At 50.6% G+C, this 17,957-nt stretch overlaps 6 protein-coding genes across 6 annotated transcripts; 1 reads left to right on the top strand and 5 right to left on the bottom strand.

Annotated features, from left to right (window-relative positions):
* Nucleotides 1-887: 887 nt before the first annotated feature.
* Nucleotides 888-1,752, bottom strand: EURHEDRAFT_414015 (dolichol phosphate-mannose biosynthesis regulatory protein). Its single transcript, XM_040782311.1, has 3 exons — nt 1,689-1,752; nt 1,544-1,624; nt 888-1,487 (listed from the first exon to the last, which is right to left on the bottom strand). The coding sequence occupies exons 1-3, from the start codon at nt 1,689-1,691 to the stop codon at nt 1,299-1,301; spliced, it is 273 nt and encodes a 90-aa protein (XP_040637300.1). The 5' UTR covers nt 1,692-1,752; the 3' UTR covers nt 888-1,298.
* A 118-nt stretch (nt 1,753-1,870) lies between these two features.
* On the top strand, nt 1,871-4,672 carry EURHEDRAFT_414014 (pre-mRNA-splicing factor CWC22). The gene has a single exon (XM_040782310.1). The coding sequence runs from the start codon at nt 1,979-1,981 to the stop codon at nt 4,553-4,555; it is 2,577 nt and encodes an 858-aa protein (XP_040637299.1). The 5' UTR covers nt 1,871-1,978; the 3' UTR covers nt 4,556-4,672.
* On the bottom strand, nt 4,644-6,646 carry EURHEDRAFT_414013 (putative MYND domain protein). Its single transcript, XM_040782309.1, has one exon. The coding sequence runs from the start codon at nt 6,428-6,430 to the stop codon at nt 4,766-4,768; it is 1,665 nt and encodes a 554-aa protein (XP_040637298.1). The 5' UTR covers nt 6,431-6,646; the 3' UTR covers nt 4,644-4,765.
* Nucleotides 6,647-8,095: 1,449 nt separating this feature from the next.
* EURHEDRAFT_414012 (WD repeat-containing protein) lies at nt 8,096-12,294 on the bottom strand. The gene is made up of 6 exons (XM_040782308.1): nt 12,125-12,294; nt 11,752-12,035; nt 8,839-11,693; nt 8,534-8,787; nt 8,379-8,474; nt 8,096-8,325 (listed from the first exon to the last, which is right to left on the bottom strand). The coding sequence occupies exons 2-6, from the start codon at nt 11,907-11,909 to the stop codon at nt 8,317-8,319; spliced, it is 3,372 nt and encodes a 1,123-aa protein (XP_040637297.1). The 5' UTR covers nt 11,910-12,035; nt 12,125-12,294; the 3' UTR covers nt 8,096-8,316.
* Nucleotides 12,295-13,147: 853 nt separating this feature from the next.
* EURHEDRAFT_459753 (uncharacterized protein) lies at nt 13,148-14,206 on the bottom strand (the record flags this gene model as incomplete). The annotated part of the gene is made up of 1 exon (XM_040784606.1): nt 13,148-14,206. The coding sequence occupies one exon, from the start codon at nt 14,204-14,206 to the stop codon at nt 13,148-13,150; it is 1,059 nt and encodes a 352-aa protein (XP_040637296.1).
* Nucleotides 14,207-15,261: 1,055 nt separating this feature from the next.
* EURHEDRAFT_378955 (6-phosphogluconolactonase) lies at nt 15,262-16,062 on the bottom strand (the record flags this gene model as incomplete). The annotated part of the gene is made up of 1 exon (XM_040779118.1): nt 15,262-16,062. One exon carries the CDS (start codon nt 16,060-16,062, stop codon nt 15,262-15,264), a length of 801 nt encoding a protein of 266 aa, XP_040637295.1.
* Nucleotides 16,063-17,957: the final 1,895 nt, after the last annotated feature.

The raw sequence follows: 17,957 nt of genomic DNA, 5'->3' as shown, positions 1-17,957 counted from the left end.
CACTCTCTAGATACGCCAAATCGGGACAACTCGGGAGTAACAGCTGTCCAAATCGAAGAAGCAAGACGAGTAGGATAGATATATCCAAGCAGTAGAATGAGTCAAAAGCAGAGTATGATCAAGTATAGTTGGCAATAGTGTTTACAGTAGAATAGAGGGAAGAAAGAGAGAAGAAGGAAGAAGGAAGAAGGAAGAGGGGAGAGAGAGACCGAGAGGGGAGGAGGGGAACTTGGAGGAGTCAGAAGTGGTCAGCCATTCTTCTGCTGCTCCTGACCCTCAGACTACAACCTACATACAAAACTAGAGTGCAACAAGAATCTCCAACCATCTGGACCATCCGCATGCCTAGACAAGGTCCTATCAGCAAAACCGTGGCCAATGCAGAGTATGTACTCCATACATCCAGTTTACCGCATACTGAAGCTCTGCGACTATCAGCTCACTATCAGGGCGGAGTGGGGGTGGTGGTATTATTGTCACAATACGGTCACGGCACATCATGGCAAAAAGACGCTATCGGTCACATGACTGATCTGGTATGAGACATGGCTGGTAAAGAAGCCGTATCAGCATGATGATGCTGTATGGAATTATTCCAAAAAAAGAATAGTGGAATTACAATGACCGCATTCCGCGTGACTCCCAAGACAAACAGTGCAAATTAATTTTACTCCGTCAAAAGGACCGTTGGGGACACAACCCAGGAACTAAGAGGGCCCGTTCAACCACGGGAGTCCGGGACTCGGTGGTTTTTCTCATTCTGATAGGTACAGCTGAGAGAGAGAAGGAGAAAGAAGGCATGGCGATGACGATAAAAGTATCCTACTCTGTAAGCATCGGTCAGGTCAGCCACTCGACGACTTATGCTGTGTCCACGGGGTCTGTCCTGCCATCATGTAAGGCTTTCCCGGGTAATACACATAACTACGAGTACGGCAGTGACTGGAAGATGACGCCGATGATCTGATCATTTCATTTGTACCTACATAGCACATTATTGATTTCAACGTGTTACAACTGGACACACGTTGCGATGCTATCGTCATTGATCATCCGCCTCACCTTGAGACAGCCAATGTCTATTCTGGGTTCCTGGTCTCAAACAAGGGAGAAGGAAAACAAAGAAAAGCAAAACAGACGCCGACATCCATAAAAACAAAAAACAACACTTGGTAATCCGTACTAATACACATTACATGGACCAGAACATCGGTCCTTTTTGTGGTTTTCAAATCAGCTCCCTGCACAAGGGGGTATATCCGACATAATCTCTCCCATGCAACCTGCTGCTGAACCCTTTAGGTCTTCTTTTTCGCCGCCGCTGCCTTTGCCTTCGCAGCCTTCTTCTTGTTGCTACTGATCATCACGATTCCAATAAATGTACCAACCACGGCCGAACCCAGTAGAGTGAGGAAAACGGGGATGCGGATCGCCCAGACCCGGGGAGGGAAGAAGTCATGGAGAGGATGGCCTGGGTCGACGAAGGGCTGACAGTTGTCAGTAAGCGCAATTGCAGGGATGGTAACTGAAGAGGGAGTAATACCATAAGGAGAGTCCATGCCGTGTAGTATAGAAAGATCGCGGTAGCGACCAAAAGCATGACGGATCCCACGATTGGGCCCAACTAGAACAAAATAGAGTCAGTCGTGGTCCATTGGTAGACAGAAACAAATCCACTGCAGACTCACCATAGTGACTCTAAAGAAAAGGGAAAACGATGTGCTCCTGATGCGCAGGAATTCCGTGCGGGAGTCGCAGTTGGTCATTTAGTTCAGGAGCCGCCGTCCACCTTGGCCTCTAATTTATCACGTGATTTATCGCGCTAAAGAGCTTGCCATCTCCCTTCGCCGCTTCATTCTTATCCGGAGCTTCAACGTTCAAAAGAATTAGTCGTCCTGCCTTCGCGCACTCGACTCTGGGAGACTTTAGCGCAAAAGATCTGAATTCGAAAAGATCTTTTTTGGCCAGTCTCGGGAATATGACGGATCCTGTGGTGTTGCAATCCGCCGTACGAGTGCCAACGCCTCCTCCAGGCGAGTTGCAACCTCAAGCTTCTCGCAAACGGTCTCCTCCCTCTCGTTCTCCGTCTCCGAATCGTCGCCGTTCGGCTCCGGGTGATTCGTTGAAGCAGGATGGGGACGCACCTCACCTCGACGATGAGCGTGCACGGGAAAGAGAACGCCAGCTCGCCGAGCGGGTTCGCGAACACGAGAAGAAAGAAGCCGCGCGAAAACCCATGACGGACGAAGAGAAGCAAGCATCAGCCAAGGCAGAATACGAGAAATTGTTGAATATGCGCTCTGGTGGTACATATATTCCTCCCGCCCGATTGCGCGCCCTGCAGTCACAGATCACGGACAAGTCCAGCAAAGAGTATCAGCGGATGGCGTGGGAAGCCTTGAAGAAATCGATCAATGGTCTTATCAATAAGGTGAACGTGTCGAATATCAAGTTCATTGTTCCAGAACTTTTTGGTGAGAACTTGGTCCGCGGACGTGGTTTGTTTTGCCGGAGTATCATGAAGGCTCAGGCTGCCAGTTTGCCATTCACTCCGATCTACGCTACGATGGCCGCCATTGTCAACACCAAATTGCCTCAAGTTGGCGAACTGCTCCTCTCCCGATTGATTGTCCAATTTCGGAAAGCATTCAAGCGGAACGACAAAGCCGTCTGTATTTCCTCCACCACCTTTATCGCACACCTTTGCAATCAGCAGGTCGTCCATGAGATGACAGCCGCCCAGATCCTCCTCCTCCTCCTTCATAAGCCAACGGACGATAGCGTTGAAATTGCCGTCGGTCTTACACGAGAGGTTGGGCAGCATTTGGAAGAGATGAGCGGGCCTATTGCGCTAGCGGTATTCGATCAGTTCCGTAACATCTTGCACGAGGCCGACATCGACAAGCGTGTACAGTATATGATCGAAGTTCTGTTTCAAGTGCGCAAGGACAGGTACAAGGATAACCCAGCGGTAAGAGAGGAATTGGATCTAGTTGAAGAGGAGGATCAAATTACCCATCGCATCGGTCTGGACGATGAGATTGAAACACAAGATGGGCTCAACATCTTCAAATACGATGAGCAATGGGAAGAACACCAAGAGGCGTACGCGCGGTTGAAAGCAGAGATCTTAGGAGAAGGTAGCGAGGATGAAGATGATGGGGATGAATCGGACGTGAGCTCGGATGAGGACGAGGACGAGGAAAAGAAGATGGATATCAAGGATCAAAGCAACACAGATCTCGTCAACCTTCGACGGACCATTTACTTGACAATCATGTCGAGCATTGACTTTGAAGAATGCTGTCACAAGCTGATGAAGGTCTCGCTACCACCTGGTTTGGAGCCAGAGCTTCCATCCATGATCATCGAGTGTTGCTCGCAAGAGCGCACATACTCGAAGTTCTACGGGTTAATTGGAGAGCGATTTGCCAAGATCAATCGTCTCTGGTCGGACTTGTTTGAGGCTGCGTTCGCCAAATATTACGACACAATCCATCGGTACGAGACGAACCGGCTTCGCAACATTGCCTGCTTCTTTGGCCACATGCTCAGCACTGATGCGATTGGCTGGCATGTGATGTCTATCATCCATATGAATGAGGAGGAGACGACATCGAGCAGTCGTATCTTTATCAAAATACTCTTCCAGAATCTCGGAGAGCATCTTGGGCTGCCCAAGTTGCGAGCGCAGATGACGGATGAGATCCTTCGACCCAGTTTCGAAGGACTCTTCCCTATGGACAACCCACGGAACACGCGTTTCTCCATCAACTATTTCACCAGTGTCGGCTTTGGTATTTTAACGGAGGATATGCGTGAACACCTCAAGAACCTGCCCAAACCGGAGCCGCCCGCACTGCCGCCGACCAGGGATGCAGATTCGGACTCGGAGTCGGTCAGCAGTCGTTCATCTTGCTCGACCTGCACAGGTCCCCGCCACTCTCGCTCCCCGTCCAGGTCGAGATCCTACTCGTACTCCCGATCGCCAAGTCGTGGTCGTGGACGGTCCTACACACGGTCTCTGTCCCGGTCGTCTCGGGGACGAAGCTACAGTTACACCCCTTCCCGTTCCCGCTCCCGCTCTCGCACTCCTCCAGCAAGATCTCGCCGTCGCTCCATTTCCCACAGTCGATCCCCAAGCCGGTCCGTATCGCGGACATCATCCCGACGAGGCCGAGCCCGCTCCTACGACTCGCGGGACTCGCGAAGCCCAAGTCCCTACCGCTCACGGAAACGCTCGCCGTCTCGATCAGTCACCCCACCTCGAAAGCGGAGTTACTCTCGCTCGTTATCGCGGTCTGCCACACCGCCTCGACGTGGAGCTGCGGCGCCTAAAAGCAGACGCTACTCAGACAGTGTATCACGGTCACCGCCACGTCGTGGTGGAGGTGTTCGCGATGATTCTCGCTCACCTAGTCCACCACCGCGCCGAAGGAGGTATTCGGATTCAGTGTCACGGTCTCGCTCGCCACCGCCTCGTCGGAGTCGCAGGTCGCCTTCGGGGAGTCCACCTCGGCGAGAGGGAAGAGGTCGCGCCAGTGATCACTTTTAGTCTAGGGGTTAAAAAGCAGGATCTGCATGGATGATAGGTAGTTTAATAGCTTGAGGTGCATTTATGAAGATTGAATGTATCTGTTATACTGGGTTGTAACGATAATACCACGTTTGCTTTTCGTAAATCTTCATCAACTGGGTATCACTACCTCTAGCCCATACTCCGTATATACACGTTGTACTCCGTACTGCACTCTATACTCTGTCCTCAAGGGCCTGCCTCCCACATACACCTCGAACACAAACACAACCCACCAAGGGCACCGCTCGCCCACTCCCTCCTCTCCTTAACACCCAACCCAATATCACAATAATGATTCAAAATCTCCTGATCCTTCCTAATCCCATCGAACCCCCCCACCCCAACCCCAGTCTCCGTCTTCGGCTTAGCAGGCTTCCAAACAGCCCTCTCCCCAACGCCCCTCACACTAAACGTAATCTCCCCACCCCACTCCCACCGCACATTCGGATCACACGAGTGATTCGCCAGACACCACAGCGGATGCACAGCGCATAGCTCCGGCCCGCCGTCCCAGGTCGATAACCTCCCCGACGCGGTACCCCGGAATTTAGCGTAGAGCGTGTTCAGAACCCAAGTATCGTATGTTGGGAGGGTAGTGTAGGGGTCCAGTGTCATTTCCTCGATGATGCGCATTGGTTGCAGGATGTTGAGGTGGAAGGAGAAGGGGAGACTCTTCTCCTCGTCGCTGACTTGAGTCGGGTTGTTTGGGTTGTAATCGTGGAAGTCACCCCAAATGTACTTGACTTCCGGGAGGTCGAGGGGGTGTTTCTCCTGCGTGGCGGCCATGGCAACTGCGCGGCCCAGAAGGAGAAGGTAGAGGTAGTCTGCTTTGTCCTTTGGATCGGGGATATCCTTTCCGATGGACTCGAGGCCTTCAAGGAGGCCGCAGACAGCACCATGGTAGGTTTCCTGTGCCTGGTCGTGGCAGGTTTGGCTGCAAAAGATGGTGTCTGTGTCGTCGCAGCCTGTGCAGGGGACTGGTCCTGAATCTGTAGATGTGGATTCGAGAGAGGGGAGGGGTGCGTTGCAGGCGTCACAGAGGTCGTCGTGGAGGCGATTGGTGGCTGTTAGCATTGAGGATTCACGGAGGATGATGTCGCCGGCTGGAATGTCTTCTTTGGCGAAGAGGCCTAGTTGAATTGAGATTCCCTCTTCTTCTTCGGGTTTGTCTTCGGGGTTTTGCTTGTCGGCGTGCAGAACGGGCAGTGCGACAGCACGCACTTCACATTTTGGCGCGACGTCTTTCAACCGCTCATTAAGCAGGTTCAACTCCTCGGGTGCCTTGCGATCTGGCTCATGCTTGTTCCACGGGTACAGCACCCGTCTGGCATACCCTTGAGCAGGCAAAGCACTTGCATCGATCTCAACATCGTCGCGCTTAGTCCGCTCAACATACACCTTTCTCATAACCCCCATCTGCTCCTCGAGCACCTTAACATTCTTGTCATCAGACTTAGCTCGCAACTCCTCCAACCCTCTCTTGCAGAAATCAAACGCATCCCGAAAACACCTAACATTTACCAAACTGAGCACAAGCAAGGCATACACATCTCCGATAATCTGGTCGTACTCTTCCTGCGTTATCGGTTCGCCGTCATCGTCCCCATCATTTTCATAATCCTGTTTCTCAGTTTGAGATGCATCAACGCCAATACGTCTGGCGTGAAATTCACACCCATCCGGATCAACCACTGATTCTAGCAGCGACAGTGCACGGTACGCATCTGCGGCAGCTAGATCGGAGAATCCGAGCTGGTGGTTGACCAGGCCGCGGGAGAGGTGGCGATGGGGATTGTGCGGGTCTGCGTAGAGTTGGGATGTTTTTTCTGAGTGGTTTTGAAGGATGTCCATTTTGACTTTGCAGAGTATGATTTAGGGTACGGAATGAAGAAAGGAGGCAAGGTGAAATGGTGAAGTGGGACTGTACAAGAAAGTGGGATGAGGGTTAGAATTTGATATTCCCTAGATTAGACATCCAATCGGAAGCGCCAAGGGAACGAGGGTGAGATGCAAAGATGCAAGATATCTCTGCTGTATTCGATATGATCGTCTCTCAATGAATTGCAACGAATTAGAACAACAAATTGACCGAGCTACCGGTACTCCAACATCTACTTCCGCAAACCCCCCCCAAAAAAAAATCACGTGAACGTTTGTGTGAAGTCACGTGCTATTGTCGTTTGCTAGAATACACGGCCTTTCTTCTTTTCAGTCGCGATACTATTCATGCTGTATCCTCCTATGTGGCCTATCTAGATATCAAAAATCAAGTTCAGGCACGTTTTCACCCCCCCTTTCTGTATCGCACCATACCCCTATATCGAGTTGAAACGCTACATCGAAAACCAAGACCACCTCATAATAGGCGCTCCAGAGCCCAACGCTCGCTACCAGATTCTCGCTTGTCATTCAAATACTCAAAAATGGTGGACAAAGTGACCTTTATCGGTATTGTCCTGCGCATTGACTGCGAAGGTGGAGTAAAGCAAAACGTGGAAGACCCCAGTAATACCAGGAGTTCATCAGGGGCATCCACTCTACCAATCTCTCGCTTCTGGATGATACCATGGCGGAGGTAATCCTAGAAGAGGCATCAGAAGCCGAGAGGGTTTGTGATATCACGATGAAGGACGAGGTGGAAGGTTAGAACCGATTCGCAAAACTGGCCCCGAACCTGACGTAAAATCCAAGAGGATCCTTTGCGAGTTACCTATCCATTTGTTACTGAGTACCCGCATTTCCAGGCTTTTGGCATGAATGAGCTTTTACACGAGAAAGATATCACAGATAACGTTTCGGTCACTCATAGCAGTGACGGAAATAGAAAGCTGTGTCCTCAAAACCGTTAGTGAATAATCTATTATCCCCACGATACAGAAGTCATCCGCGGGGAACTGGAAAACCTTGATATTTCCCGAAGACACCGCATATTATGCAAGCAGCTGGAATCGCCGTTTCTACTAATCTTATCAAGCATCATTTACCAGTGACCAACTACTGGTGGTCACTGGCATTCTGACCGAATACTACAGCGGCGGCTTACTTGAACAAATCCTCAACGAGAACCGCATGATTGAATACTCCTATAAGAAGTGGCCTTCAAATTGCAATTGCATTGCGCTCCTTACATGAAGTCAAAAAGACGCACATGGACATCAACCGTCATACATTATTATAAATGCCCGGGGAAACGCAGTGCTGAATGATATCAACGGTATCGGGGTCGTAACGTATGAATAGCGCTCACCGTAGACCAAAAGGGAGATAGCACCACTTGAGCTTCCATTCGATAGACGAATGTTCAATGATATGTGGGCTTTGGAGTAACTTCTGGCAGAGATTGCGCCTCAAGCAGAAGAGGACTCCTTTGCTGAAGAGCTGAAGGTCTTTGCAGCGGAATTGATGAGAGGATATGTCGCGATTGCAGCTTCCGCATGCGATTATGTGGTTGAAATTCTTTGAGTGCTAAGTCTTGAATAGGAGTCCGAACCGGAATCTATTTGGCGAATATGGTCATTTTTCACGTGAAGTGATATCCCTATAAATAGGAGTCCAATTCATTCTATCTCTAATGTATTAATTAAATAACACCATATGTAACTATCAAGCGCTCATATGTTGAAGTAATTTATGCCCTTGGTATGCCTTTCCCTTTCAAGAATGAACAACGAAAAGAATGCCAACATCGACAAAAATATGATGGGATAATCGAGTATGCCAAGCTAGTGCAGTCGACATCACATCATCTATAGTAACGACATCAGCCTGTATTCAAGACGCAAAACAGAAAAGAACTTACAGCGCAATTAGGATCAACGACAAGCGTCGTTCCCTCACCATCGCCCTGGAGCTGTCTATGTCTCAAATTCGTAGCAAGTCTTGCCAACATACTCCTCTATCACCTAGTTAGCACCCACCCGCATCTCTGTCTCTGGGCAAGGGAAGCAAACATACTGTAACATAAGCATCACTCATCCCACCCTGCCGATCGACATCATTCTGGCTCATGATCCGATAACTATCATGCATACGCCGACAACTCGAGAGGCCACAGATATTCGAGTCGTCGCCAAGCGCGTTAACAGGATGGTCGGGGTTGAGGATTTTGATACCGCGACGGGCATCGTCTTGCGCTTTGCGGTCTGGAGAGAAGACCTTGACGGTGCTGTCAATTCCGGCGGCGGCGATGGTTGGTTCGTAGGGGTGGCCTATCATCGTCAGTACTACTCAATATATATGCGTAGGGAGGAGGGAAATACCCTGTACAACATTGACAACCTCACTATCCCCTTCGAGGATATTAACCAGATCACTCGATTGTCGATCCCAGATGAACACATGGCCCGAGTCGCTACCACTCACGACATATTCGTCATTCAGGCCAAAGAAACCGACGTCCTTGACGGTCTTGATATTGCAGTGTCCGCGATAAACCCTAGTATGCGTATCGCAGGGGGCGTCGATTTCGACATACTCCCGTCGTGCTCGTGGAAACCCATTCGTTCCGGATAGGAGGTCTGCAATTTCAACGTCTTCTTCGTCTTCATCTGCAACGCTATCATCCTCCTCATCGTCCTCATCGTCGTCGTCATCATCACTGGCATCACTGCTATTGCCGCTAGTACTAGCCAGGTCGTCGATGCCGTCGATTTCAATATCGCCATCATCCCCAGCATCGTCAAGAGTCTCATCATCATTCTGGCCGCCTGGGAACCTACGCTCCATTCTCTCGAAAAGGCTCAACGCCGATATATCACTCGCGGCAGTGTCACTTCCATCATACCTCCCGGGCCCAGACGAACCTGAGCCCCGTCTAACGAGATTGATATCCCGAATCGGTTCCTCTTCATTAGGGTCAATATCCTCCTGTGACCTCTCCTGGCCCAATTCAATATCCTCAGCCTCATCGCTCTCATCGTCTTCAACAGTAGTCGTGCGCAAACCGCCAAAAGCCCACTTGCAGTATTCGAAATTCACGCCGGAGGCTGTCTCCATTAGAATTCCGCGGCCTGCTTTGAGGACCCAGAAACGTTTTGCTGCACCTCGATCAAGGGCCTGGACTTGTGGAGATCCAGTGGACTCCTCGTAATGGCCATCGACACGGGCTGCGGCATTATTGAGGTTCTCCAAAGGTATCCTTATGGCATTTGCAAATGCTGTCAACGCCGCATATTGTGTCGGGAACAATACCCTCGTACTGTCATGCTCGAATCGGGAGGCGTCCACATTAACAATAGGCGTGTCACCAGCAAGTCCCTGCAGATATGGAATCAAAACCGTCTCAATCGCTTCATCCCCAGCACCCTCCGGAATCGGGAATCGAGACTGATTACGTCTCTGTGCAGGATCGCGCTTAAATCCAGACAAAAGAGCAGCTCTTCCGCCTTCCACCCAAAGCAGAATAGCCTTGAGAAAGTCAAATCCAAATTGGACCGGTGGGTCAAGAGTGCTTTCCCCAGGAGACGGTCTTACCTGCCGGAACAAGTTAACGTCAACAATGCCCGGTCTTCCCTCTACCACTTCTGATGAACTCTCAGCTACGCTTCCCAAGACACGGAGCATTGTTCCTGCGGCTTGAACGAGTCGCCAGGAAGCCTCCCGATTCCGGCGAAGCGTTTGCTGAAAATTCACCATGTCAGGCGTTGGGTTGAGAGGGTATGACCATGAGACCATCACCTCGTTCATCTGGTTGAGACAGTATGAGGCGTGCGCGAGTGAGGACTTAAAGAACCGATGCGTGGGTACTGATTCTGCCTCATCCGATAATGACACATTACTAGATTCATGCAAAGCAGATTCCAATGAGAAGAGAGCCTTTCGGAGCATAACCAGACGCTTTGCAATACGCACGCTCAGCCGCTGGGTATCAGTGAGTACCGCATTGCGAGCCCGCTCAATCACCTCCTCCGGCGCATCGAAGAACGTCTCAGATAGCGTTGGTAAAGGAATGTCCTCCGACTCCCCATTGCCGTACCGGACTCTGAACGCGAGGTCGCCGCCATCCTCATTCTCCTGGGAGCGACGACGAGACTCGTGCCGATTACCACTGGCTTGTGACGAAAACGAGGCTTCCTCTTCTTGCTCTTGGCGGCGCTTACGCTTCTTAGCCTTGGAGCTTTTCCGCTTACGTGGACGGGGTGATCCGGTTATGGGATTTTCTCGGGTAGATTGGGGATCTCTGGCATCAGGGCTCCGAATTAGGTCAAAGCTGTAAATGTGGTCGCCGGACCAGCTAACAATCATCTCGTTCGGGTTGGCGTTGCTGATTTTACAGTCTGTGATATGGCCATTATCACGGGCCCGCATTCTTTTCTTGCCATTGGGCGCGAACCGTCGAACGCATCTGGTCGCTTGCCCCATCATTTCGTCGTCACGACTACTACTATCACTTGCTGGGGAAGAGCTTCCAGGGTCTCCTCTCTCGGTCTGGAGGTCGCGTCCCAGCATACGTCTATCATGAAGGAAGCAGTGGAGGTGGGCGCCACCCAGGGCAATGTAATGCGGTTGGCTAGAGGAACAGGAGATGGTGTTTAGGTCCAGTTGGTACCGCTTGTAGGAGATCAACGGCGGAGGAACATTCCCATCATCGTGAACAGGCCCCGGTCGGTACGCCATGGGTCCCTGGCCACCCCGCGGCTCCGGGTATGCCGATGACGGCTGTCGTAGATCCCACTGGCGCACCTCCCCGTCCTCGGAGCAGGTAAGGAACAGATAAGGTGACGATTCGGTGACAATGCGCTTGGCACGATCTGCATGGCTGCGGTAGACCCTCGCATTGGTATTGCTCTCGCTCAGATAACGTGTACCGTCGAAGAAGTTATCGAACCGACGACTTCGTGCAGATGTGTTAAACACCGATGCGGCGGCAGCATTACTGCTGCTGTTCGAATATTCGATGTCAAAGACACGCACCTGAGAATCCCCCGCACACGTCACCAGTGTTCGGTCGTTGGAGTGCGGCATGAACTTGACAGAGAAAATATTGGCCCGATGTCCGGTCATTATAGTCGTATTAAGGGCAAACGGCGCGGTCGAGGAGTCTGGCTGGTAGGAATAGAGGTTGACATGCTTATCGTCCGAGCCTGATGCCAGTAGACGGCCAGAGCCAGACCAACTATATCCGTCAGGCGCCATTCTCTAATGCCTTCGTCTGAAGAATAGATAAAACCCACCATAACGCATTTACACACCCCGTATGCCCACCCAGTTCATTAACAATATCCAGATCGTTTACCCATTCCTTCGATCCGTAAATGCCGCTAAGGCTCGCATACCGCGATTTCTCGCCGGACTCGCGGCGCCAAAGACGATCGTACAGCGAATCTTTCATTATTGCAAACAGATAGGGAGGAGGTTTCAGGCGCAGGTATATTCGCTAATCGATCTTGTCGGATTTCAAAGTTCAAGCCGTAGGAATCAATGTCGAGTTCCAATCATGGCGTTGTACGTAGCGAAACTGACCGGTATAGCTGACGTCAATTAAGAGATTCAAGATAAGAGAAGACAATCAAGCAATATTAGAGTAGAAACACAGTCATGGCTTACTTTCGCTATTATCGCGGGCAGCGAAACGACAGTCGGAGAGAGCGTGTATATGAGTGAGGGGTATAGAAAAGCAGCTCCGAGCTGCACTGTAGTCCGTCGAATTTTCGCGACAAAGGAGTGTCCAACCGCGGCCTGTCGAGAGAAACAAAATACACCGTATATATATCACTAGTAAATGAACCGTTAGAGCAAAAATCAGTAAGAGAAGAGAGAGAGAAGATGCGAGAAGATGGAGTATAAGACCTCCGGAGAGCAGCAGCAGTGGCCGGAGTCTAGCTCCACCGGATCCAGAGCCGCCGCAAGTTAGGATAAAAGCGCCAAAACAGCCCACAGGACTGGATTATCCGAGTTATTGTGTTCTCATGTCTTGATTCCACGCAGTATTCTGTATTCCGCATAGAAGAACGTTCATTGCAGTCTTCACAAGATGGCCTCGCTATGACGCCACGCCGGGGATTTTGCTGACTAAACTTGATATAGCATAGTTAACTAGCAGAAGTAGGAATTTGAGCATACGCAGAGGATTTAAAGATAGTGGTAGTAAGACCAGCTATTATTCATTCAGTCATTCAAGTACTTCTGTCGTATCCGTATACATATAACACCTTCCAAATCGCTCTTCCCACAACCGTGCATGTAAGCGTGGGGATGATGACAATACCATCGCCATTCAAGCAATACGGAGTATTCCCGATCCCCAGTACATTGCCCTCTGTTCTCTGTACACAATAGATGTAACCATCTAGGCCCGGGAACTATCACTTGACCAACGGCGGATGCATCGCTGTCCCAACTGGGGGAGACTCGGTTGCCGAAAACCGGTTTATTTGGCAAGTCGGATAACGATAGTCTAGAACAGAAACTCAGGCAAAAGGAACCGGTTCGGGCCAGCACATGACCGACTGACAGGGCAATCGTGAGCGTCTTCTTGACGCCCAGGAAGTCAGACGTTCAATCCATCGTGGTTATCTTGCGAACATGTATTAAATCTTCATCACATGGATCGTGTGCTGTGCAGAACTATCATTCAAAGGCACTTCTCCACATTCCAACTCTCAAATTCCGATCCTCGCGAGGCCGGTTGTCAGACATGACCAAAGGATCAGTGAGCTGACTCACCCACGCCCTCTCCGATTGTACAATATCGCGCTCAATCTTGCGCATCGCATGAATTTCATCCATCATGGAATTCGTCATATCATCAAGTCCTCGTACGATCCGAAGCAGAGCGGAATCGTTTAGCTTCTCCGTATTTCCATAGCCTAAAATATCAAGACTCTGCAGCTGCCGCGAGCAGAGCTCGAGCTTCATTGCCAGGTCGTTGACCTCGTCCCTCCAAACACCATCGAGGGGATCAATAAAGACCACGAGATCGGCTGCTCCCGAGTCGAGCTGAGTGCGGATTTTTTTGATTTCGTCTGCTTTTCGGAACCAGTGCTCGAAGGTCTGGATAGCCAACGTGTATCTTCCTCCGATTTCATCTGACAGCTCAGTCACATCCTGCATGGTTTGCGAAAGAAGTTGGATCTGTTCGGCGAATCCCAGATGACTGTTATGTGCTTGGATGTTCTGCACCCAGAAATCTAGCGCTTGTCCGTTAAGACGACGCTGCCACTGTTTCTCCTCGTCCACAATCGAACGGTACTTCTGCGCGACCGAGTCATACTTCTTCCGTAGCTTTGCTTCCGATACAGCCTTCCATTCCGCATGTTGCTGAAGCGAGGACGAATGGAAGAGATACAGCTGTAAGACTTCAGTTTGTAACGCCGCAATCTCAGGCCAGGATGAAGGCATCAACGAAGGATCTGCTTCTGCAGTAATAGCAGCAAGTGCACTAGCAGCCGCATTAGTAGAAGCCGTAGGAGTCACTGTAGTCGAGCCCCTGACCGTCTTTCTCGGCGATGACTGCGGTGTCGCGGAGGATGGTTTCAAACGCGGCGTGGTAGCCGGCGTCACTATCTGACTGCGAACTCTAGTATGACCCCTAGCACCCGTCGCTGGGACGCCTGGGCTCGACTGAGGTGTACTTGGTTGTCTGAGGGAAGCCGATCGGGCAGGCCGGGGAAGAGGCGGCGGAGGCATGCTCGTTTTCTTGGTAGGGGAAATCGACGGTGCATTTCTCGTAGCTTCTGCTTGTTTTCGTGGAGAAGCCGATGACGTTGCCGAGGCAGTAGCAGATGTAGGGGTAGTCGCGGTGGTAGAAGCAGTAGGCCTCACCGAGGAAACCGTCCTCGAGACCGTCTTCAGCGGACTAGGTCTCAGGCTCTGGCGACGAGCGATGGCAGCACCACCACTACTACTACTTGTACTAGTAGCAGTGATTGCCGTAGAGTTCTGGGATGTAGGGCGTTTTGCATCTTCCTGCTGTTGTCGTTGTTGTGGCTGTTGTTGCGACGCCGTCCTTCGATGTATAGTCGTAGTCGGACCTCTAGCAGTCGCAGCCGTAGCTGCCGCACCGGTGGCAGGCTTATTGTTAATTCCCCGTTGTGGTACCCGTAATCTGCTCTCCTGCGCCTGCGTTCTCGCAGTCGACGATGCTGTCTCCCGGACCGAACTATGGCGCTGTGGCAGTAGCATCGACTTTCTCCGGTTCAAGGCACTTTCGTTCGCTGCGGTGGAAGCTGGCGCCTTTGTCGCCGTGTGGGATACATTAGAACTACCCTGAGACGATTTGAAGTCAGTAGATTTGTCAAATCGAAAGCTCGATGGCATAGAAAAACGTCCTCGGAGGTTACAGCCGGGGAGTGACAGGGATGTGTGCACAGTGCGGAGGACTTGCCTGCTGACGGGGCTCTCGTAGGGAAACAGAGCGCGTTGGAATGGGCATGATAGCATGAATCAAGGCATCTGCAGATTCCAATTCAATGCGAGAAAAAAAGGCAAATATACTTTAGGAATGTGCAGAGTACAGATATGTCTGCTGGTTGGTAGGGGTTCTTTGTTGTTGTAGTCGAATGCGGTGAGATCCCGCATCATCAACAAAGCTTGGCGGCGATAAATCCGAGGCAAGCTCGAGCAACTGCAGATTATTCCAGTTCTAGATAAAAGTATTGGGAACTAGTGAAGTATAGCAAAGTTTCATTTTCTCTTTTAAATCATAACTAATAGATACATGGGCTCCATTTTATCATTCAAAGCTAGAGGCTCCCGCGCCGCGGGAATGCAACACCCTCCACAGCTGGGTGGTCAGTGAACCAGCTGACCTTCTCACCAGCACCCTGGTTAACCAGAGCCGAAGGCAGGCTACGACCCTCTTCAGTATCGAAGATCTGCTTCAAAATATCCTTCTTTCCAGCACCGGTAGCAACAAAGGCAACGTTGAATGCATGAGTGACAACAGGAAGGGTCAGGGTAATGCGCTTCGGCGGGGGCTTGGGCGAGTTAGTCTCAGCCGCCACCCAGGCGTCCTTCTCGCGCAGCAGCTCATGACCGGGGAAAAGACTGCATGTGTGACCGTCGGGACCACAGCCCAGGAGGATGAGGTCGAAAACGGGCAACTTGACGCTGTCCTTAGCGGCAAAAGAACGCATCAGGTCCTCCTGGTACAGGTCGGCCAGCTCCTGCGGGTCATCGTCGCCGACGTGCTTCTCGTCGATGGGGTGGATGTGGGGGGTACCCAAATCCGCGGGGATCTTGCTGACAAGCTCATCTTTCAGGAGACGGTAGTTGCTGTCCGGGTGGTCGAGGGGCACGGCGCGCTCGTCGGCGAAGAAGATATCCCACTTGGAGAACTGCGGGGTGTCTTCAGGGGAGCCATTGCTGGGGGCCAAGAGGGCTTCAGCTAGGATGGCTGGCAGAGAGCCACCGGAGACGGCAAGGCGAAAGGTATTGTGACGGTTGATAGCAGAATTCTGAGCCCGGAGCACATAGGGCCGCAATTGCTTGGCCACAGTATCGGTGTTGGGGAAGCTGTAGAGGACGGGAGAGGAAGTAGCCATGGTGAGGGATATAGTGATCCAATGCTAGGCGTGGTAGATAGGTAATTTGAAGGACGAAGAAAAAGAAGAGGAAGAGAAAAGGAATGGGATGTTCCGGAGTGATGTCGAATCGGTCAACCTGTTTTGGCGGGGTCGGCGGGGCAGGACGGATTCGATCACGACACTAATATTCAGACGGCCGTTCTGTTATAGGTAAATATTCCTTATACTCAAGCAAGGAGCAAATTGATAAGAAAGGTAGAGCAATTCTGTGTATTCTGCTGTGCTGGAAAATTGCCTTTGTATATGATGTGAAGCGGTTACTCGTCCATGACGTCGTTGCCCATTCATTCTCTTCCGGATGAAGTAAATAGCTTCAATCCCACTATGCTTATACCGTATGGTAAAACATAATACAAAATTTCACATCGCACGAATCTAAGTTTTTGATAGGGTACTCCCAGGTCATTTTCCGGCGCCAGCCATAACCACTTAGGCCACTACGCTGGTCATCTCTGCTTGCCAAGTCCTACAATGCGCTGATAAAATGTCATTAATTTACAGCCTATCTGAAGGCTCCTATCCGGTCCCTGAAAGACTGCGGAGAAGTCCTGTTGCTGTGCAAGCCACGTGAATTTTTTTTTTTTTTTTTTTTTTTTTTTTTTTTTTTTTTTTTTTTTTTTTTTTTTTTGGTGTTGCCGCAAAGTAAAGCTTGTTGCACATGTTTGACAGTCGATTAGATGCGAGTGGTGGGAGAACAGCAATATACAATGATGTAGTCGAGACCCCATTGCAATTGATCAGTTGGGTGTTTCTGATAGAATCGCTGTCCCATTCGTGTTCGTTGTCAACACTCCTGTATTAAAAAGGATATTAGTACGGAGTATATATCCATATCGTCCGGCTTATCAATAACCGCGAAATCCGATCCAGCTGTCGTGAGGTAGTGATTAACTCTGGTACCCAAGCCTTAAACCGAGAATTGCATAGACCGTGATTATGGTGGCTTAACTCTTGCCCGCCTAACACATTGTTGTATACTAATCTCACTGTTGTGCAGGGTGAGACTGGAGATGATGTGCTTAGTGCTGGCACCTGCATTGACATCATCATAGACAGGGTCTGAAACCCTGGCTAATCAAAGGCTTGTAAAGTTCATCTCAATCCAACAGTTGTCGATCAAGGATAGCGAGTCAGTTCGACAGTATTGGGCATCTTATAGAGAATGCCGTTAGGCTCGAGAACTTGACGAGTCTCGCTGATGTACGGAGTACTCCGTATCCGTGGTGAATTGGGCATCCTCTAGCCAGATCTCGAGCCAGCGCATCTGACCGTTGGCATCCGGTAGTTGCCTGGTTTTATGGGCAAAACATTGTCAGGGCCTTGCCAAGGCAACTTGTGGGCACCGTCACAATCGAGGCATCTCCAGGGCAGCAACGACAGTTCAGCTCAAGCAGGACGGACGGACATACCCCTGAGCTTTAGCGCGGAGGATCGACACTGCACGAAGCGAAGGAATATTATTGACAGAGGCACAGACCGGGTTAATATCCCCTCGCCTCTGGGCTGTGATAAGTTACGGGAGCGAAACACGCGATGATAGTGCTAGCAAGGCTATCTAATCTAGGTACAGTAGGCGGTATTAACCGGCAGATTCACATGGGCAGAGAATGCTACTTCCCTTTCAGTAATGGATTCATTATGACACGAGCTTGGAATCACTTTAGTCGCCTGTATGATGTCAGTGAGGAACCCACAGCTCTGTCAGCCCATGCACGCTACATGAGAGCGATCGTGTCGGATTATCCACTCATGAATGATGATGAACGGTCCTGATGCATGCGCATTAACCATTTGGTCTGCTTGCATGCCGCCAGCCGCTAATTAGGCTGTTATGGATCGAGTATCCGGAGTCT

Source organism: Aspergillus ruber, assembly GCF_000600275.1.
Source record: "Aspergillus ruber CBS 135680 unplaced genomic scaffold scaffold00020, whole genome shotgun sequence".
Taxonomy (NCBI): domain Eukaryota; kingdom Fungi; phylum Ascomycota; class Eurotiomycetes; order Eurotiales; family Aspergillaceae; genus Aspergillus; species Aspergillus ruber.
Note: the sequence above shows the minus strand (reverse complement) of the source record. Positions and strands in the feature narration are given on the sequence as shown.